Source organism: Lathyrus oleraceus, chromosome 5, assembly GCF_024323335.1.
Source record: "Lathyrus oleraceus cultivar Zhongwan6 chromosome 5, CAAS_Psat_ZW6_1.0, whole genome shotgun sequence".
NCBI classification, from domain to species: Eukaryota; Viridiplantae; Streptophyta; class Magnoliopsida; order Fabales; family Fabaceae; genus Lathyrus; species Lathyrus oleraceus.
In genome coordinates this window covers 432507090-432527944 of record NC_066583.1, presented here as the reverse complement: position 1 = coordinate 432527944, position 20855 = coordinate 432507090, and the positions used below count along the sequence as shown (strand labels likewise).

General features: G+C 33.4%; 1 protein-coding gene across 1 annotated transcript; it reads left to right on the top strand.

The window, feature by feature from the left end:
• The first annotated feature begins 3967 nt into the window (after positions 1 to 3967).
• On the top strand, positions 3968 to 7535 carry LOC127081185 (uncharacterized). The gene is made up of 9 exons (XM_051021466.1): positions 3968 to 4055; positions 4146 to 4220; positions 4277 to 4372; positions 4545 to 5416; positions 5513 to 5696; positions 5807 to 6397; positions 6505 to 6639; positions 7321 to 7400; positions 7491 to 7535. Exons 1-9 carry the CDS (start codon positions 3968 to 3970, stop codon positions 7533 to 7535), a joined length of 2166 nt encoding a protein of 721 aa, XP_050877423.1.
• Positions 7536 to 20855: the final 13320 nt, after the last annotated feature.

The following is a 20855-nucleotide window of genomic DNA, read 5'->3' as shown; positions in this document are numbered from 1 at the left end:
AGTTGATTGAAACAGGGGCAACCTATCCATACTTCAAAGTACCATGGATGAACTCATGGTCATCCCATGGTAGGTTTGAAGTGTGGAAGGTTTTTATCAACCCTAAACCAAGCACATCATGACTTAAGTGATTTTCATTAGTCCTTCACTTCAAGACCTCATAAGTCCCTAAATAATTGCTCAAATGAAATAAATAAGGTCACCATTAAATTATAGAGGCAAAAATAAGGGGGTTGATGTTCAACGTTTTGTCAAAATAATAAAAATAAAGGGGGTTAAAAAATAAAACAAAATAAAAAAAACAAAATGAAATAACTAAACTAAATAAAATAACATAGAAATAAAAAAAAATGGCCAAGGTGCACTCCACAGGTTTGAACCTCTAACCTTGGGGTCATGGGGGATACTTTCCCCTCACCCACTGGGTCAAGGGCCTGGTTGTGATTACAAAGCGCACTTGCATGAATCTATTACTATCTATAAAGGGGATAGGGGATTTTGGAGTGGCTTATTTTTCTTCCAAATTTGCCCTTTAAATAATTTATATTTACTAAAAAACCACAACAATAACTACCCACAACAATAACTACCCACACTAAAAAACCACAACAACAATAATTTATATTTACCAAAATAACATAGAAATTGCCATGAATTCAAAAGAACTGCTTCAAGTTATGGGTGGTTTTTTTTCATCGCATTTATAGCAAAAAAAATTGCAATAAATAAAAAATAATCCAAAAGAACTGCTTCAAGTTATGGGTGGTTTTTTTTCATCGCATTTATAGCAAAAAAAATTGCCATGAATTCGTATAATTACATAGAAATTTCTAATTTCTTTCTCTATTGCAATAGCAATTTGCATCTTTTGTGTACTATCATTATGGGCAAATTTCTACAGTAATTGGCATTGCTTATAACTACTGAGTTTTATACTCCAGTAGCAATTGATATCATGTCCTATAATTGCTTTCTGCATATATCACACAATCAAATTTCTAATTAATACCATACAATTTTTCTCACAAATCCACAATTCCAATCTCTTCTTTTTCAATGTATTGATTTGTGATTGAGAATGGTAATCCGACAAGACGACGATATGCGTAGACAACACTACAATACAACGGTAAACAAAATAGCATAACGACCTAACAATGGTACGACAAGTAGTGACGGCGCCAATTAATCGGCCTGGTAGCGGTTAAGAATGCAAGCAATGGTGGCAATCATGTGGCCGGAAGAAGAAGGAACAACAAGGCAATGAAAAGTGGTTTGTCTCACTCCCTTGAGGGGAGGAATGTTTAAATATTACTTAAGGGCATAAGGTCTTTCTTGGAAAGGGTCACCACCCACCCAGTAAATAATGAACCGTTGAATCCCTATTTTCAAGGGAGAAGTGGAACGATTACTGACCTTGACTTCTCTCTGCCCAAGAAACGTCTTATCTCACGTGTTGCTACACAAAAAATATCCGAGCATCTAAACGCTCGAAATAGACACAAAGTCGTCACCGAATTTTAGTTTTGTTTCTGTGACAATTAATTTTGTTCTTATATTTAAAATCACCATGACAATTATTGTTTATATCTAAATGGTGTATATATTTAAATCACCATCATTATTGGTCAACCCAAGAAAAACGTGTTAACGTCATTTATTATATTTGTTTTTCATATTTTTCAAGAAAAATACCCGGGAACTCTTTAATAGTTTAAAAATATATATTTTATTTTAAGAAAATATTCATGTTATACAAGATTAGTAAAAGTTGCAATCATAAAATAAGAAAGGTAAAGAAGATATACGTTAAATTAATATCTTTAAAGAAGAACATTGTGTAAATTATTCTACTTAAAATTTATATTTTTTAATTTTATTATTTTAACTCCTACAAAATAGGAATAACAGTTACAACATATAGGAAACTGCACGTTTTTATTTAAAATATTTTATTTAACAAAATATTTCACTTTATAGCTTCTCACGTTTTTATTCCTATTATAAAATTTTAACTCCTATAAAATAGGAATAGCAGTTACAACCTATATATAAAGGGGATACACCTATTTGGAGTGACCTATTTTTCTCCCGATTTTACCCTTAGATTTTTTAATTCTTTTTCTTTTATTTATCCAATAATAATAATATGTGGCACTCATACCATCCTACACTTATAGAACCCTTTAACAAAATATTTCACTTTATAACTTCTCACGTTTTTATTCCTATTATCAAATTTTAACTCCTACAAAATAGGAATAGCAGTTACAACAATTAGGAAATGACAGTTTAATTTTAAATAATGGATGCATTGGCTTACACACATAAAATCCAAGTGTAAATGGAAGTTTCTGTGACAATTAATTTTGTTCTTATATTTAAAATCACCATGGCAATTATTGTTTATATCTAAATGGTGTATATATTTAAATCACCATCATTATTGGTCAACCCAATAAAAACGTGTTAACGTCATTTATTATATTTGTGTTTCATATTTTTCAAGAAAAATACTCGGGAACTCTTTAATAGTTTAAAAATATATATTTTATTTTAAGAAAATATTCATGTTATACAAGATTAGTAAAAGTTGCTATCATAAAATAAGAAAGGTAAAGAAGATATACGTTAAATTAATATCTTTAAAGAAGAACATTGTGTAAATTATTCTACTTATAATTTATATTTTTTAATTTTGTTATTTTAACTCCTACAAAATAGGAATAGCAGTTACAACATATAGGAAACTGCACGTTTTTATTTAAAATATTTTATTTAACAAGATATTTCACTTTATAGCTTCTCACGTTTTTATTCCTATTATAAAATTTTAACTCCTACAAAATAGGAATAGCAGTTACAACCTATATATAAAGGGGATACACCTATTTGGAGTGACCTATTTTTCTCCCGATTTTACCCTTAGATTTTTTAATTCTTTTTCTTTTATTTATCCAATAATAATAATATGTGGCACTCATACCATCCTACACTTATGGAACCCTTTAACAAAATATTTCACTTTATAACTTCTCACGTTTTTATTCCTATTATCAAATTTTAACTCCTACAAAATAGGAATAGCAGTTACAACAATTAGGAAATGACAGTTTAATTTTAAATAATGGATGCATTGGCTTACACACATAAAATCCAAGTGTAAATGGAAGTTTCTGTGACATCACCAAAATTTTCACTTTATAACTTCTCAATATCAATGTTCTTATTATTGGCTGCTACAAAAACAATTACCAACCATATTTATCTTTCACCATAACATAAACCTTCATCTCTTACGTGAACCGCCACCAACAACGATCCTACGAACATTATTTTCATTATTTTCATTTTCTCCGGTTACAGCAACAACGAAAAGCACCGCTGAACTTCCGACATCACTATTGAACTTCCGACATCACCGCTGATACATCCAACGGCCAACCTTCGCGATTGAACTGCCTTGCCAGAAACTTCTTGAAGGTACGTGAAATTCTAACTTCTATCTATGAATTCAACCTTCGTGATTCCAAGTTATGTTTATGTTTATTAATAATTTGATTATATGCTTATATAATTTTTTATAAGCATAATATAATGATATAACTTAATAAAATAGTATATAGAATAATATAATGATTATATGTTATTCATGCTTATTTTTTTAATTTTCATAATTTTTTTATTTTAACTTTATGTTTTTGTAGAGGATTCGGTATAGTTTTCATTTGACAATTAAATTAATAAAATGGAAAATAATACCCGTCAAATATCAAGTCAACAACAGAGGTCAAGAAGGTCCGAAAATGAAAGGAAGAGGAGACAAAATATAAGCAACGAGCAGAGACAAAACAATTTGTCGAGACGACGTGAAAATTATAGGCAGCGAAAAGAGCAAGAGAAACAAGCTCAAACATCTCACCCTATAAACATTCAGTCGAGAGTTTCATTTCAAAATTTTACATATATGACTTTTCCAAGATCACACTTTCAAGGAACTCATGACAGTGAAGCCGGCCCAAGTAGAATTACACATGTTAATGATGTTGCACTTGGTTGGTGATTATCAATATATATAATATATATTACATTTCATAATTTTGTTCGCTTTCGTCATATCTTATTTTATGTATTTAAACCCGCAGATCATAATTGCACATCACCTAATCAACGAAACAACACGAGTCAATCCGATACAGATATAAGTGATATAGTTCTAAGTATGCGAGTATTAATTTTTACAAATGTATATATATTCATTATTATTTTGTATCAGATGATATGGATGTTGATGAAGCTTTGGAGGATGCAGTAATATCATATATTAACATGGACGCCAGAGAAAATGGTGCATTATCACGTCGTCCTCAAGGTATGTTCGTAAAAATTTTGCTTTAAATAAATGTAGCATTTGCTCATGTGACATAAAATTTAAAATCATGCAATATTAAAATATAATAATTGAAGCATCTTGCATATATTTTTTATTTGTATTTTAGATTTTAGATAATATTTAGTAATCAATATCAAACTCCTGCCTGTAGAATCAGGACATGCTTTTCGAGCAAAGCACAATATTGCTCGAAATTTCAAAAATAATATGATGATGGCAAAATCCCGGTTGCCTCATCCATTTACCTATAGACACTGCAATGCAAGATTGTTTCATCATGAATCACGTGACACGTGTTGTAATGGTGGAAAGGTATCATTCTCACGAGTTGATGCTCCTATAGAATTGCAACAATTATTTTTGGATGGTTCAGCTGAAGGAAAACATTTTAGGCAACATATTCGAAGTTATAACCATGTGCTTTCATTCACTTCAATTGGTGTTCATGTTGATGAGAATATTCTTGCATCTGGTCGTGGTATATACACATTTCGTGCTCAAGGTGCTTTTTACCATAACATAGGAGGTTTCTATCCAAATGAGGGTGTCAGGCCGCGTTTCTTACAACTATACATCTACGACACCGATAATGAGCTACATAATAGAATGCAGGAAAATCCACAGCTGCACCAAAATGTAGTTCACAAATTACAGAAAATGCTCCATCAGTTTAATCCTTTTGTAATTAGGTTCAAGCAACTTGCAATACTTCCAAATATCAGTGAATGTAGCCTCATACTTAAGGAGCGTCCAAGTAATCACCATCAATACAATCTTCCAACTGCTGAACAAGTTGCAGCAATTATTGTTGGATGTGATGCAGATTCTATGGATTATGGAAGGGATATTAATGTCATTCGTTGTGATGGAAATCTCAAGAAAGTTCAAGAGACAAAGGGATATTATGATCCTTTGCAATACCCTGTATTGTTTCCATTTGGGACGCATGGTTGGGACATCAACACAACAAATTGCAATGGACGAAGAGTGTCATGTCGAGCATATTACAGTTACATGCTTCAGGTAAATTTGGATTAATTTTAGTAGATAATCTACTTAGCTAAGTGTTGTTTAAAAAACTTTACATTTAACACCGACATTTTTTCCAATCAACTGTAGATTCGCCCAAATGATCAATCAATGTTGTTAAATGCGGGTCGACTGTTGCAACAATATGTTGTAGACAATTATGTCAAAATTGAATCAGGGAGATTAAGGTGGATTAAAGAGCACCAAAGTGATATACGTTCTGAATTGTACCAAGGTTTACATGATGCTTTGCATGTTGGTGAAACTAATGCAGGTACAAATTCATATAGCATAAATATACAATTTTAGATTAATAATTAGTTGTACTTCTAATGCTAATAATTCATATATTCTAATACTAATGCATTTCATGAATCATCGTAGAGAACATTGGAAAAAGAACAATATTTCCATCATCATTTATTGGCGGTCGTCGAGACATGACACAACGTTATGAAGATGGCATGGTTATTGTTCTTAATGGCGGTAAACCAGATATTTTTCTAACAATGACATGCAATCCTTCTTGGAGTGAGATAACATCAGAACTTTTGCCTTTTCAAACACCACAAGATCGTCCAGATCTGCTAACAAGAATATTTCGTTCGAAATTTGAGAAATTGAAGGATGATGTTATTAATAAAGGAGTCTTGGGTAAAGTTAAAAGCTACATGTATGTCACTGAATTTCAAAAGCGAGGACTGCCGCATGTGCATATGTTGTTGGTCTTAGAAAGTAACGATAAGCTGCGTGACCCAAAAGATTATGATAGTATGGTAAGAGCAGAAATACCTAAATTAGAATGTGAACCACAATTGCATGAAGCTGTTGTAAGACATATGATCCACAGACCTTGCGGCATAATCAACCGAAAGTCTCCATGTATGAAAGACGGACATTGTAAAAAAGGTATCCCAAACAATTCTTGGATGAAACACGTCAAGGCACTGACTCATATCCCGAGTATAGGAGAAGGTTTGATGAGTCTGTATCGTTAGGTAGAGATAGGTCTGTCGATAATAGATGGGTGGTTCCTTATAACCCTTGGTTACTGTTAAAGTATGATTGTCACATCAATGTAGAGATTTGCAGTAGCATTAAAAGTATCAAGTATCTATACAAATATGTGTACAAAGGCCCTGATCGTGTGGCTATGGAGGTTCATAAAGGATCATACATGGATGAAGTTCAGCAATATGTTGATGCAAGATGGATTTGTGCTCCCGAGGCATTATGGAAAATATTTTGATTCACTCTTTACCGATTATATCCTTCGGTTGAAAGATTGTAGATCCACTTGCCGAACCGCCATCAAGTGCGCTTTTATGATCATCAGCAAATTGCAGATATGTTAAATAATGTACGCAACTCCAAAACAATGCTCACACAATTCTTTGCATTGAACCTACGAGATCCACAAGCAAGAAAGTATCTGTATAGAGAGATTCCAGAGCATTATTGTTGGAACAAGCGGGGTATGGAATGGCATCGTAGGCGATCAACAAGAAAAGTTATCAGGAGAATCTATACGGTATCACCTTCGGAGGGAGATAAGTTTTACTTGCGACTGTTGTTATCGCATGTCACAGGTCCAACCAGTTGGGAATATCTTCTTATAAATAATGGCATGACTTTCCGTACATTCAAAAAATCAGCCGAGGATAGGGGATTTCTAGAGACTGATCATAGTATTCGTGATTGTTTGGTTGAGGCTACGAGTCTCCGAATGCCATATGCTTTACGAAGGCTATTCGTGACGATTTTAATATTTTGTGAACCTATTGATGTTAGAGGCCTTTGGAATGAGTTTTTTACATGACATACCAAGCTTATATTGTATTATTTATATCATAGATAGATAATAACTAAATATAATTTTCTTTTGCTTTAATATACAGTCAAACTAGAACACGATGAAATCTTTCAATTATGTAAGGAGTTGAGACGAAAGAATGTTGAAACTTGCTTCGACATGAAAGTAAGTTATACTATCATTTATTTTATGCTTTTATGTTAGATATAAATGGGGTGATAGTTATTCTCACTATTCTTATGCAATAAATTTTAGATAACAGACTTTGAAGATAAATGGAACACATGGAAGGATGAATAAAGTATTTCATCCATCGGCAAACTCGACAATAAGGTGTATTTATCTTTTCCGTAATACGTATAAACAAAAATTCTTGCACTTTCATCACTCTTTCAGTAACATTTTTATCATCCTCATTGAAACAGGTCAAACGTTTGAAAATTTACTCCATCGGTTGGAGCTCCACAGTGATAACAGATAAAACACAACTTTGGAAAATGGTGAAAAGAGAAATAATATCTCAAAGGATGGAGAGGTTTTTTATTTAATTCATTTAAGAATATATTTACTCTAGATTATTTTTGAATGCATGAATTTAACTGCTATTTGTGGTTTATGTAAATAAAACCATATATATTTACTAAGTCCATTGTTTTCCTTATTTACCAGAAATCCAGGTAATTCAGAAACAAGTCATAATTGTTGTTCTACCAAATCTAGACTAAAACAAAGTATCTCCATTCTCCAGGTATTATTTGTGTCGCAATAAACCATATTATATTCAAACGAGTCATATGTTTTGAATGTATTTCTTTTATAATATGACATTTCGTCATGTATTTGTAGTTTTTTAAATCTCAAGAGCGCATTGATAAAGGGATGTACGAAGAATTGATTTGAATCTTTATAAGATAAGCAAAAGCTATATTACACAACTTACTATTAATTTTACTATCTTTTTTCTCTAAAAAAATTCTAATTTAAGAGTCTTATATTTTTTCTTTACTACGGAAAACAATTACAGGGAAAAAGAAAATACTTCGAATAGAGATTTCATGTTCGGCATTCCTCTTAAAGAATGTCATTGATTCCACAATATCAATATTACTTTGCATGCTTCGATATAATTTTGAATATCTTTACTTACCATTTTCAAAATGTAATAATATTATTTTTAATGCAACCTAAAGTAGAAACCTCATAAAAAGAAAAACAAATATTTATTTTTCTCTGCTGTGCGCATTAAAAAAAGCGGGCAGACGGGCACGGGAGTGCCCGTCTGAACGCTAGTAAATAATAAAAACAGTAAATAAATGAAACACGCACAGAAAGTAACCAATCACAGAGTGCCAACACAAATATTCAAATTCAAATAACGTGGGAAACTTCGTCTTTAACCTTGAATCATCCCAAAATCAAACCTCTGAAACAATTGTTTTCAATGGGATTTTTTCATGGAATCATCTTCCCTAATCAAAACCAAATTAACCTTCACACTCACAAGCCATTGATTGGATATGAGTATGGAGTTCTTATGAATGAAACAGAAAAGCAAAGTTAACCTAATTCAAAAATTAAATGATGTAAATGGAGCAATCGAAGCCAAGAGTTTGGGTTTAATGATCAATGAAAGATTTCGAGCAAGAGGGTGACTTGTTTGATTGAAGGAGATAAGCATTTCTACCTGGTCAGAAGTAACTCAGGAAAGGATTCTGACGATTGAGTTTAGCTTAGATGAGGCTTGGGGAGGGTGAGTAAGGGATTGATAACGACGACTTCCAATGCGCTCATGGTAGGAGGGGATTAAATATTTTTAAGAGTAACTGAAAATTTTCTTTGCTAGGGATAATGGTAGTATGAATTGATTTTCTTTGGGGATTATGCATGGTTATGATGATTATGCATGTAATGCACCATAAGTATCTTTTGATGTTAAAACTTCAAGAAGATTGACGGAAGAAACTCCATTGGGGAATGAAAATATCGGGGAAGAGAGAAAGGACAGCTTCCCCTAGCAACGACTGGGGAGGAAAAGAAGGTAATCCCTAGAAATGGATGGAATACATAACCCTGATGGGGAAATATAGATTCAGTGATGATTCGTAGCAATGACTGGAATACCTGACATTTACTAGGGACCATCCCAAGTGAACTTTATGACGATTCTTAGAGACAACTAGGAATACCTGACTCAGAGGGGAATAAACAACTAGGTTCAATGATGATTCCTGGAAACGACTGGAATACCTGACTTAGCTAGAGATAAACAAAGTACGGTGATGATTCTTAGCAACAACTAAAATACCCGACTTTGTGGGGATAAAAGCCATTCAATGATAATTCCTAGCAACGACTGAAATACCCGACATTTCTGGAGACAAACTTCTCAAGAAGGTACAATGATGATTCTTAGCGACTGATAGAATTCCCGACCCTACTGAGGAAAATACAAAAGTTCAGTGACGATTCTTAGCAACGGCTAGAATACCTGAAACCTGTTGGGGGAAAAGAGCATACCAGTGACAATTCAGCGACAACTAGAATACCTGGCTCGTATTGGGAAGGGAAATTCAAATATGATTTTTAGCCATACCTATGAATATCCGACTAGGCTTGGAGAATGAGCCCAAAATACCTCGTGTTTAAAGAAGGGGAGAGTTCAAGGATGATTCTTAACAACGACTAAGAATACCTGACTCAATGAGGATGAAAAAGTTGTGACGACCCTTTAGGGACATAAAGAGTACAACGATGATTCTTTTAGAAACAACTAAGAATACCTGACTCTTCTAGGGGACCCAATTAAGGGACAAAATGACAGTTCAGTGATGATTTTTGTAGTGGTAAGTTTTTTTAGAGTAAGATATTGATTAACTTAACTCACAAAGCAAGAGTCATCACCGCGCTTGTATTGTTTCCCGAGGAAAAGGGGAAAAGTACGAACAAAACTCAAAGAAGTTTTAAAAAAACTAATAAATAGATAACAAGGGTTCGGGGGTTAGTTATGCAAAGAGAATATATTATCACCCTAAACATCCATAGTAATCCATGGGAACCTCTTTGAAAATGTGCATATTTTATCTTGAAAAAGGTGTTGTTTGTTAAAAGATTAGAGGGATAGGAAAAGAAGAGTTTTTATTCTAATTTGGTGTTTGCCAAGACTTTTAAAGTCTCCTGCTCTTGTACCAATAAAGTGCAATGGAGAATCAGAACCTTGTAGTTCATGGTAAAAATAAAAAAGGAGTTTGTTCATTTTTATGGGAAAAGACATTTTGTCATTTTAAAGAGAATACTCAACTAGTCGCCCACAAGTATGAGAGCTTTGCATCATCATGAGAAGGACTCCAACTTGGATAAGGATCAATAAGCATATCGCTAGCTCCCACATATAGAAAAGAATTATCATTAATACTATGGAGATAGGAGAATTATATCTCAACTATGGAAATGACTCATGTCTAATGCCTTGAGGAAAAGGTTTTAAAAGGAAAAAATGCGCAAGGGCACAAAAATGGTTTAAATGAATTATGCATTTTTTAGTCTTTTGAAATTGGTCTAAGCATGCTTAAGATGGATTGACATTTATTGGGAAAATGGTTTTGAAAATCACTTGCAAAATTCAAGGTTTATTGAGAAAGGGGTTCAAGTTAAAAAACAAGAAGGTTTTGAAAAAGAGAGAAGATTTTAAAAATTAAAGAAGGGGGGAGAAGGAGAGACTATCCTAAAGCATAAAGTAAAAGCTAAAGAAGAAAGATCTAACCAATAGATAGCAAGCTTTATGACATAAGTCAAGCAAGAATTTCCCTCGTTTGGATTAATCCTCAAGCAAGCAAAATAAGAAAATAGTAATCCATGTATCAAATGAAACAAAAGTAATAAACCAAGTCTTCACTGAGAAGTCCAAAGTCATATGTATCAGATGAATTCCAAGGTCTCAAGTCACAAGTCTCAAAGTAAAGGTCAAGATCCTAATTCTAAGTCCATAACTCCATAATGATGCCAAGGATAGTAACCACAAGTCCATGAGTTAGGAGAAACAAATTTCTTTTTATGTTTTTCGTATTAGTGTCTTCTTAACAATGATAATAAAGAAAGGTCCAAATGGACAGAGAACAAGATCACATAAACAAAAATAATATGATATGAAATTCTAAACATAAAGCATGAGGTAAATGACATGACATAAAAATTAAAGGCATAAAGGCAATGACTTTGAAGTAAAAGTTAATACAAGTAAAGTGTTAGTAAAAGATGTTAATAAAGATGGAAAGATGTTTTGGTCATTTTTTGGAGAGCACTCAAATATCCACTCACAAGCATGAAAATATGAACCTATACATCATTTGTCATAAAGGCTACAACTTGGATAAAATCAACAAGTATGCCACTAGCTCTCACAAATGGAAAAGGAGTAACATTTTCACACAATACCATGAGGAAAAGGAGACTTAGAATCTCACTTATAAAAATGCCATTGCCTTTGGGACAAATTTAATGCTATGTTAAGCAATCATAATTGAACTTATATAGAAGTCACAACTATCTGAGGTCGGTCAATAATAATGTTTATGTTAATACATGCTAGAGAAATGATATGTAAATCATCCTCCTAAAGTTATGCCACAAAAGAAAAGAAAAACAAAGGGGATGATCAAGCACAAAGGCTAGGAGCATGGTCCATTACTTTAATCCAAATTTTATGACACTTAGGAAGAACTTATACATCAATGCAAAGTACCTTAAATGATTCATGATCACTTAGATGGTAGATTTGAAATGATGAAATTATTAAGCACCAATCCACACATCATAAACAAGATGGACAAAAATCTATCCAATTGATCAAAAGGACAAGAAGGGGATGAAGAAGAAATGGGACAAAAGATGTCACACCCAAATTGATTCACAAATTTGATCAAGTCATCATCAAAATCAATCATCCATTTTGGTGGATTAGGGTTTTCACCCTATCAACACCCAAGATCCATTGAGTTTGATGAGACTTGAAGTCAAAATCATCATGATCCAAGGCCAACAGAAGTCCACAAGGTCAAACAAATTTTAAATGCAATTAAATGAAATAAAAATGCATTAAAGGTATTTTTTAAATGATTTTTAAAATGGAAATAAAATAGAAAATCCATAAAGTCCTTCAAAACACCAAACAAATTGCCAAGAAAATTATGGAAGGATGGAAATAAAATGAGAAACATATAATAAAATTTTCAGAATTTAAAAATGCAAAAATGTATTTTTAAACCAATTAAAAAAATGAGAAAAGAGAAAATTCATAAAAAGTAGAAAATAAATGAAATAAAATGTGAAAAAATAAAAATCAGATGAAGAAAAATAAAAGAGAATTTTAGAAATTATTTTGGGATTTTTTTGGATAAAATATGAATTTACTACGAATTTTTAAGGAAAAGGAATTTAAAATAATAAAATAAAAAGAATTAAAATTAGAAAAAATTAGGAGCGTTGGATCACACCTCATTAATTGACGTGGCAAATGCAACACTCTAAATGATGAAAACACGATGGAACATGCTACAATTAGAACACAGGATCCAATTTTAATTTAACCAATCAAAACATTTCAAAATGCCAACGTGTTTGGTCCAAACTCAGACCATGTGAGAAATACTCATGTCATCTTTTCCAGTGATCTCTCACCGGAGTTTCATCATTTGGTAACTTCAAGACACGAGTCCACCACCATTGTGATCCTCTTCTCATCCTGAATTCAACCTTATGCCTCAAATTCATTTGTGTGAACTGAGCAGAGGGAATTTTAAAGAAGTTTCAGAAACAAGCAAGCCATGACAAATAAAATTAAATGATGAACATAATCAATCAACACCAGATACGTTAGGGGAAATCATCAAAGAGTGAAGGACTACATTAACGTAACTTGTTTGAGTTCAAATGATGCTCAGAACTACCTTGTCCAAATGGTAATCAGAAGTTGATGAAGCTCGATCTGGTTGGAGAAATTCAGAAGGTCTCAGAGCTTGGGATTTTTAGCAAAAGTTTCAGAGGATGTTGATGGAGCTAATAGAATCAAGAAAATAGACTGAAATAGGCTGAAACTCAAAACACGATAGTTGAATTTTCTAGAAAAATTTCAAGTTGCAATAGGGGTTTCTTAGCTCTCAAAAGCTTGAAAATGAAGGCAATAGGTTCCTCAATTTATAGGGAATGTGTTTAGATCCAAATACCTGTGGAATAATGCAGAATTCATGCAAAACGAATTTGATCCAAGTGTGTAAAAGTGTGAGTTGAAACTCCTCAAAACTCAGCCAAACGATGTGTTTTAAGTGTCAATTAACTTCTGGAGGTTTGATCAAACATGTTTAGGGCCAAAACACTTTATAATTTGGCTTGGAATTAAGTTTAGTCATCATCAATTTTCAGGCAATGGTGATTTCTTAAGTTTCAAGTCACCATGTTCAACTCAACGGGGCATCTTACTCAAGTAGATTTTTTAGCACAATGAGACAATAAATGTTGCATTTGGATGTTTGAGCAAGATTACAACGGGGCATCTTACCATTATGGCCAAGATTACAATGAGACAATAAATGTTGCATTTGGATGTTTGAGCACAAAGTTATGGTGTGTTGAAGTTGGCATAAAATACTGGTTTCGTAACTTAGAAAAATTTGAGTGCTTCATGGCTGAAAATGACCTATAATGTCCCAATCAATTCCATAGTCTTACAAGCATATTTTGGCCTTGGTCCTTGAATCAAACTTGTAGAGTGTATCACCATTGGCATTTGCAAAAATAATCAGCCCCACATGTTGAAAATTGAAGAAGTTATGATCTTTGAAAGTTGGCAAAAAGTCACTTGAAATGTTTGATGATCCTCCAAGCATAATTGGCTCTTGAGAAGAGGCATATGAAAAAAGGGGAATTCAAAAATGTTGAGAATTGAAGGAGTTGTGATCCTTGGAACCTTGACTTCCAATTGTTGAGTTTTAGGTCAAACCACTTGGAACAAGTTTGTGTATTTGGATCTTCCTTGCATTTCAAAGCACATGGGTGATCATATGGACTCAAAATAAGGTTTCCTTGGTGGTCTCTTGATCAAATTGCTTAAATCTTGAAGTTGCTTGTTGAAGAAGGCATGGAAATGAACACATGAACCTTTGACTTTTCTTGAGAAGTAAGCCACTAAACTTTTAGATGCTTTTGACTTGAGAAGCCATACCTTACACAATAATATTAAGGGAAATAAGACATATTTTTGGTATTTTGATTAATGGTTAGATAAGCAATGAATCAAATAAACACAAAGGTAAAACAAAGAGGTGCTTGGTAATCCCTGCAAGAAGCAAACCCAAAGATGGTAAAAGGAAAGGCCAAGGTGTGACCTTGTTTGCAAAAGATGCAAATGAGATGTGAGATCTTAGGGTTAAAAATTAGGGTATGACAGATGCCCTATTTAAGTTTCTTAAATTTAGAGATATGCAGGTTTAAATCTTCGTCTCGACAAGATTGGAGAGACTTAAATATTAAAGACCCAATTTTTGGCCCTAAGATACCGCAAGATGTTTATGATATGATGTGAGTGCAAACAAGAATCTTTGTGGGGAATATAGCGTCACAAAAGAAATAGAACTGTTAGAGACTAGAAGAGACTAAAATTCTGCAGGGAAAAGATAGTTTCAAAAAGGGGTACCTAGATGGGGATAGACAAAATTCAGCAGGGGAAGAGGAAAAGCTCGAAAATAACTGATGCATGGTTAAAAACAAACTAAAGACTCAACGAGGAAGACTTCATCGGGGAAAAGAAAACATCAGGGGAAAACCCCTACTATAATAGGAGAGAAATATTACATAACTATCAGCCGAGTGATATCTTAACAAAGGTAATAAGCCAAAAGGAATGATTACCAACTACCCACCATGTGATAGCTTAACAAAGGTAACCAATCAAAGGTAAAAAGAATATTACCTACTATCAACCGAGTGATAGCTTTAAAAAGGTAATAAACAAAGGATGATTACCAACTACCTGCCAAGTGGTAACTTAACAAAGGTAATTGTAGCGTTAAATTCATGACCATCAAGCTATGGATAAACTTGACGTCAATAAAACCAGAGTCGCCACCGCGCTTTTATTGTTTCCAAAGGAAAAGGGAAAAGTAGGAACAAAACCCATAGATAAGAAGTTTTCAAATCAAAACTAATAAAATGCTAGAGATTATAGGTAAGAGGGTTTGTTACACAGAGGGAAGGTGTTAGCACCCAAAGTGTCTTAGGTACTCCTACGGAGCCTTTTTTTATGAGTACATATGTGTTTGGTATAAATGATGTTTGAGAAAAATGGAGTGTGGGGATGAGAAAAGAATTAATTGATTATATTTTTGTGTTTGACAAGACCTTCGGACTTGTGCCTACGTACCAACATAAAAATGAGGGATCAAAACCTCGTAGTTCATGGTAAAAATTTCAAATAAGTTGGTGAGTTGCTTTTAAGAACAGTTTAATAAGAAAAGACACAAAGGGCCAAAAGTTTGAATGAAGTTGTTAGTTCTTTTTGTCTTTTGAAATTTTAAGTCAATATGATTAAGTTTATTTACAAATTTGATTTAATAAAAAGTTTGAAAATTCAATGGCATAAGGCTAAAGTTTCTAATTATTAAAACAAAGTCTAAGTTTGAAATTACAAGCAAAGAAAGTTTTTGAAAAGGGGGAGATATTTTGAAATTTAAGAAGTGGGAGGAGATGAAGAGGCTATCCTAAGCACAAACTTAAAAGTTAAGAGTTGAAAATATCTAACAAATGGGATGCAATCCAACATACAATAATGTCATATAGAAACCCGTTTTCCTTTAGACTTTAATCAATCAATGATCAATAGGAAATGAACAATATACAGACATCATGAAGATAAAGGCATCAAATAAAGATAGCCATATCCAAGCATGCATTCTAATAGCTAGCAGTCTTCATTGTCTTTCTATGTATCAAATGAAATATTCCTTGATCAACTTAGAACAAAACATCAGACACAAGATCAAAATAACAATTAAGCACAAAGACAGAGTAGCAGATGAACCCAAGCAATTCTCAAGGCTTGCATCAGATGAAGGCCCAGTTCACAATAGCTCAATCTCAAAATGTTGGCATTGGCCAAGTCCTTTTTTCACAGGGAATGTTGACTAGTCCTAAGTCCAAAAGTTCACATCAAGTTCAACAGTCCACCAAATGTTTTTTAGGGTTTTTGTTGTTATTAGGTATTTTAAGGTCCTAAGACCACAAACAAAACCAAAACACACAAACAATATATACAATCACAAGATATGGCCCAAATGAGCAAAGTCAAAATGACATAAATATAAACAAGTTATATGGAATGTAAATGGCAATAATGATAAATGACTGGAATTTAAATTGCATAATAGTAAATGACTTGAAAGTAAACCAATATTAACAAGAGTTAGTCAAATGTTAGTCAAAAGTTAGTCAAGTATTAATGGTGATTTTTAATTGATTAAGTCATTCTTTGGAGAACACTCAACCATTCATTCACAAGTACGAATCCTTAAACCAAGACATCTTCCATGAGAAGGGCTTCAACTTGGATAATCCAACAAGTATGCCACTAGCTCCCATGAAAGGAAAAAAGGTCAAGTCTCCACATAATTCCATGAAGAATGGGAGACTTACAATCTCACTTACTAGAATGATATGCCTTGAGGGTCAAATTTAGCTCTATGTTAAGCAATCGTAATTGGACTTATGTAGAAGTCACAACTATCTGAGGATGGGCAATACAAATATAGGTGTTAATGCATGTCAGAGATTTGGTATGAAGAACCAAACTCCTAAAACATACCACACACTAAAAGAAAATATCAAGAGGGAGGGACCTATCTTAGTCATACTTATATTGATTCATTTGACACGAGGTCATTGATGAACCAATTAGTCTTTAGACATTAGAGATTTCATTGGTCAAATGAAGGAATGGGGAAGAATAGGGATGAAGATGAAGAGGGATGGGAAATAGAAACACAAATTGATCATGGGAGGAATTTTATCAAATCAAAACCATCTATTCATTTTATGAGATGAAATGTACATTTCATCAATCCACTAAATCCAATGGTTTTGATCCAACAAAAGTCAAATCAACTTTGACCAAGGCCCAAACAGAAAACTCAAACATCACAATACCATAAAAATGGCTCAACAATATTTTTAAACATTTAATCAATAAAAAATCAATTTAAAAATGAATTAAAATACATTTTAATTTGGTCAAAACCTAAAATCCCTTCAAAACACCAAATAAATGGCTAAGGGATTTATCCTAGATCAAACAAGGTCAAAGGATCTTAGACAAAATATTTCACTATTTTTTAAAAAGTCATAAGTATTTTTAAACAATTAAAAATATGCACACAAAAATTTAATTCATGAAAAATACCAAAATTAATCCAAAAAATAATTTTGGTGAAAGTCCCATATTTTTTGGATTAAAAATGAAATTTCTATGAATTAAATAAAATAAGTGGATTAAATGGAAATTCATAATATATAAAAAACAAGGCCCATCATATCTCCCTCATTAATTAAGGTGGAAGATCTAATGGCCAAGAGCGCGCGTCTATGGTGCACTGCAGTCAACACGTTGTAAACTTGGTATTTAAAAACAAGGGACCAAATTAAAATGTGGGATGATGATCAAAGGGTTCAGGGCATGCCAATAAACCACCATAGCTAGGGCTTCAATCATCTTCTCTGGTGGACCTCACCGGACTGGTCCACCATAAACCAAATGGAAAATGAAAAGTGAGTACATGTTTTTGAAGGAAAAATGCTCAGGAGCACGAATCTAGCCTCCATTTTTTCCAATTCCAAGTATATTAAAATATACATGGATTTGAAATTTGAGGTTCATGATCTGAGTTGCTTCGATTTGAACACAAAGCAACTCAGTCTTGTTGCCTACATTGGTAGGACTTCAGCCAACCAAAAATCAATCAAAATAGTTGATAAATGAGGGAGAATCGAAGAAGAGAAGTTTTTGAAATTTCACCTCCGAGTAGCTTCAATTCAGCTTGATCTTGACTTGGATTTGCTTGATTCTTCCTCCCCTTGCTTGCAGTGACCAATTGAGATGAAAAAAGCAATGAATCCTTGGAGTTTGAACTTCAAAACATAAGGTGAAATTCAAACTCGATTTCAAAGAAATCTTCAAGGAATTCTATGGTGTGAGGTTCTTAGTTCTCTTGGAAAAGCTTGAGCAAGGTGTGACTGTTATTTCTAAGGCAATGCACTTGTTTATATAGCCAATTCAATTCAGTTTTGCACCGTTTGAAAATTTGACAAAATTAGAAACCATAGTTCATGGATGGATGGGAAGTGATTTGGGCCTAAGGAATGATGAAATCCAACTTCAATTCATGCATAATGAGTACTTATGTCATGACATGGAAGCATGCAAAGGGAAATGATCATTTGAATCCAAATCTTGCCAACACAAACCCAATAAAGTAACCATGCGCAAGCCCCTCAATCTTGGTCCAAATGAGGTTATTTTGGACTTTTTCGAAAGGCGAGATCAAGGGGAACAACTTTCAATGTGAATACTTTTCCATTTGAAGCTTTGATCATGATGAATTTTGAGGTGGAAGTTTGGAAAATCAAACATAATTGAATTTTTCTAAGTACCAAGTCAAATGTTCACTTCTTCCACCTTGAATAACTTTTGCTATGAGCTTTAAATGGAAAAAGCTCCTTCATCAAAGTTGTAGCTATTTCAATCCTCTTAAAATTAGGCACAAATTTGACCTCATTTGTATTTGGCATAAAGGAGTTATGCATTTTAGAAGTTGAGGAAAATTGCTTTTTCAATGGTAATGGCCCAAAATGACCTATAATGTTCACTCTTGGCACATGCCCTTTCAAGTTGTATTTGAAATTTCTAAAATAATAAAAGTTGGATAGGCCATATATAAATTGATCATGAAACTTGGATGGCCTTCATATCATAAAAATTGAGCAAGTTATGGTCCTTGGAAGTTGACCTTCTAACTAGGGCACAAACAAAATGACATATAATCTTTCACCATAAAAAATGCCTTTCCAAGAAAAACTAGCTTTTGACATCAACATGAAAGTTGTTTTTAATGTCATATGGAGTAATGTATCTCTTGGAATGATTTTCATATGACAAAAATTGTAGGAGATAGGGTCTAGTGAACCCCAGTTTTGACCAGTTGACTTTCTATGGTCAACCACCATGAACCAACTTGCAAACTTGAAGTTCTATTGATCTTTTGGACTCATGGAGAATCATATAGGCATAATATGATATATAATGATGTATCCCTTGATATATTTGATCAAATGTTGAAGAAACTTGCTGAGGAAGTCATACAAGATACCGAGATGAATTAGGGCTTCCAAGGCAAACAAGCTTCAAACTCTTGATGATTTCTTGATCAAAATGATAAATGAAGATCATGGGGATCCATATATGATGTTTATAACAAATTTGGACCATCATTTGATTGATCTCCTTGCATTGAGGGTCTCAAACCCTAGTTGTGAGCTTGATGAGGCATTAGTGGATGCACCCACTACCTACAAAAGAAACAAAGTTATACATAGACATATTTTTGGTATTTTGGTTAGTATATAGTGAAAAATAAAGTATGATACAATCAAATGCGCTTGGTGATCCCTCCAAATACAAACCCAATGAATGATGGGTAACAAAGATGCCAAGGTGTGATCCCAAAGCCAATGCAAATGATGAGATAGCATGAGGGATCTTAGGGTCGAAATTGGGGTCTTACAACTGCCTCTATTTAAGGACATTCTAACTGAGGATGTGAAGGTTTAAATCTTCGTATTGAATCAATGGAATGGACTTAAATAACAACATCTAGAAACAAATTTTGGTCCCTTAGAGACCTCGTGATGCATATGATAAGAATGTTAAAAAAATATTTGTAGGGAATATTTTGCCACAAAGGAGAAGAATCCGGAGAGACTGAAAGTCCACATGAGCATACTGTATTTCGTAAGGAAAAACTCACTGGGAAGATAGAGACTCTAGGGGGATAAAAAGTTATGCATATGCCAGGCTATAACTTAAAACTATTAGAGACACGAGGGGAATTTCCATGAAAATAAATCAATGGAAGGACTCGGTCTGGGGATAAGGGAAATCTGCAGGGGATAGGAACAGATCAGAACAAAGCTAAAATATTCAAACCAAACAGAGGATGGCGATTCCACTGAGGAAATACGCACTCAAACTCAACTGGGGAAGAATGAATTTCAACGCAGGAGTACCAGAGATATATTATCTATTACCAATTACTGGGTAGAAAGATAATATACTCTGAGAGAGGGACATCCGTTAACGGTTAGGGTAAACATATCAAGGATGACTCGCTGAGGAGAAAGAGGTGCATTCGTTACCTGTTACTGGGTAAGAATAGCCTATTTGGAAGAGAACTCAAATAGGATTTACAACTACCGGTTACTAGGTAGAAGACTAAAGAGAAAGTATTTGTCACTGGTTAAAGTGAACATATCAAGGATAAACTCAAAGGAAGAATATCTGTCATTAGTTAGGATGAAAATATCAAG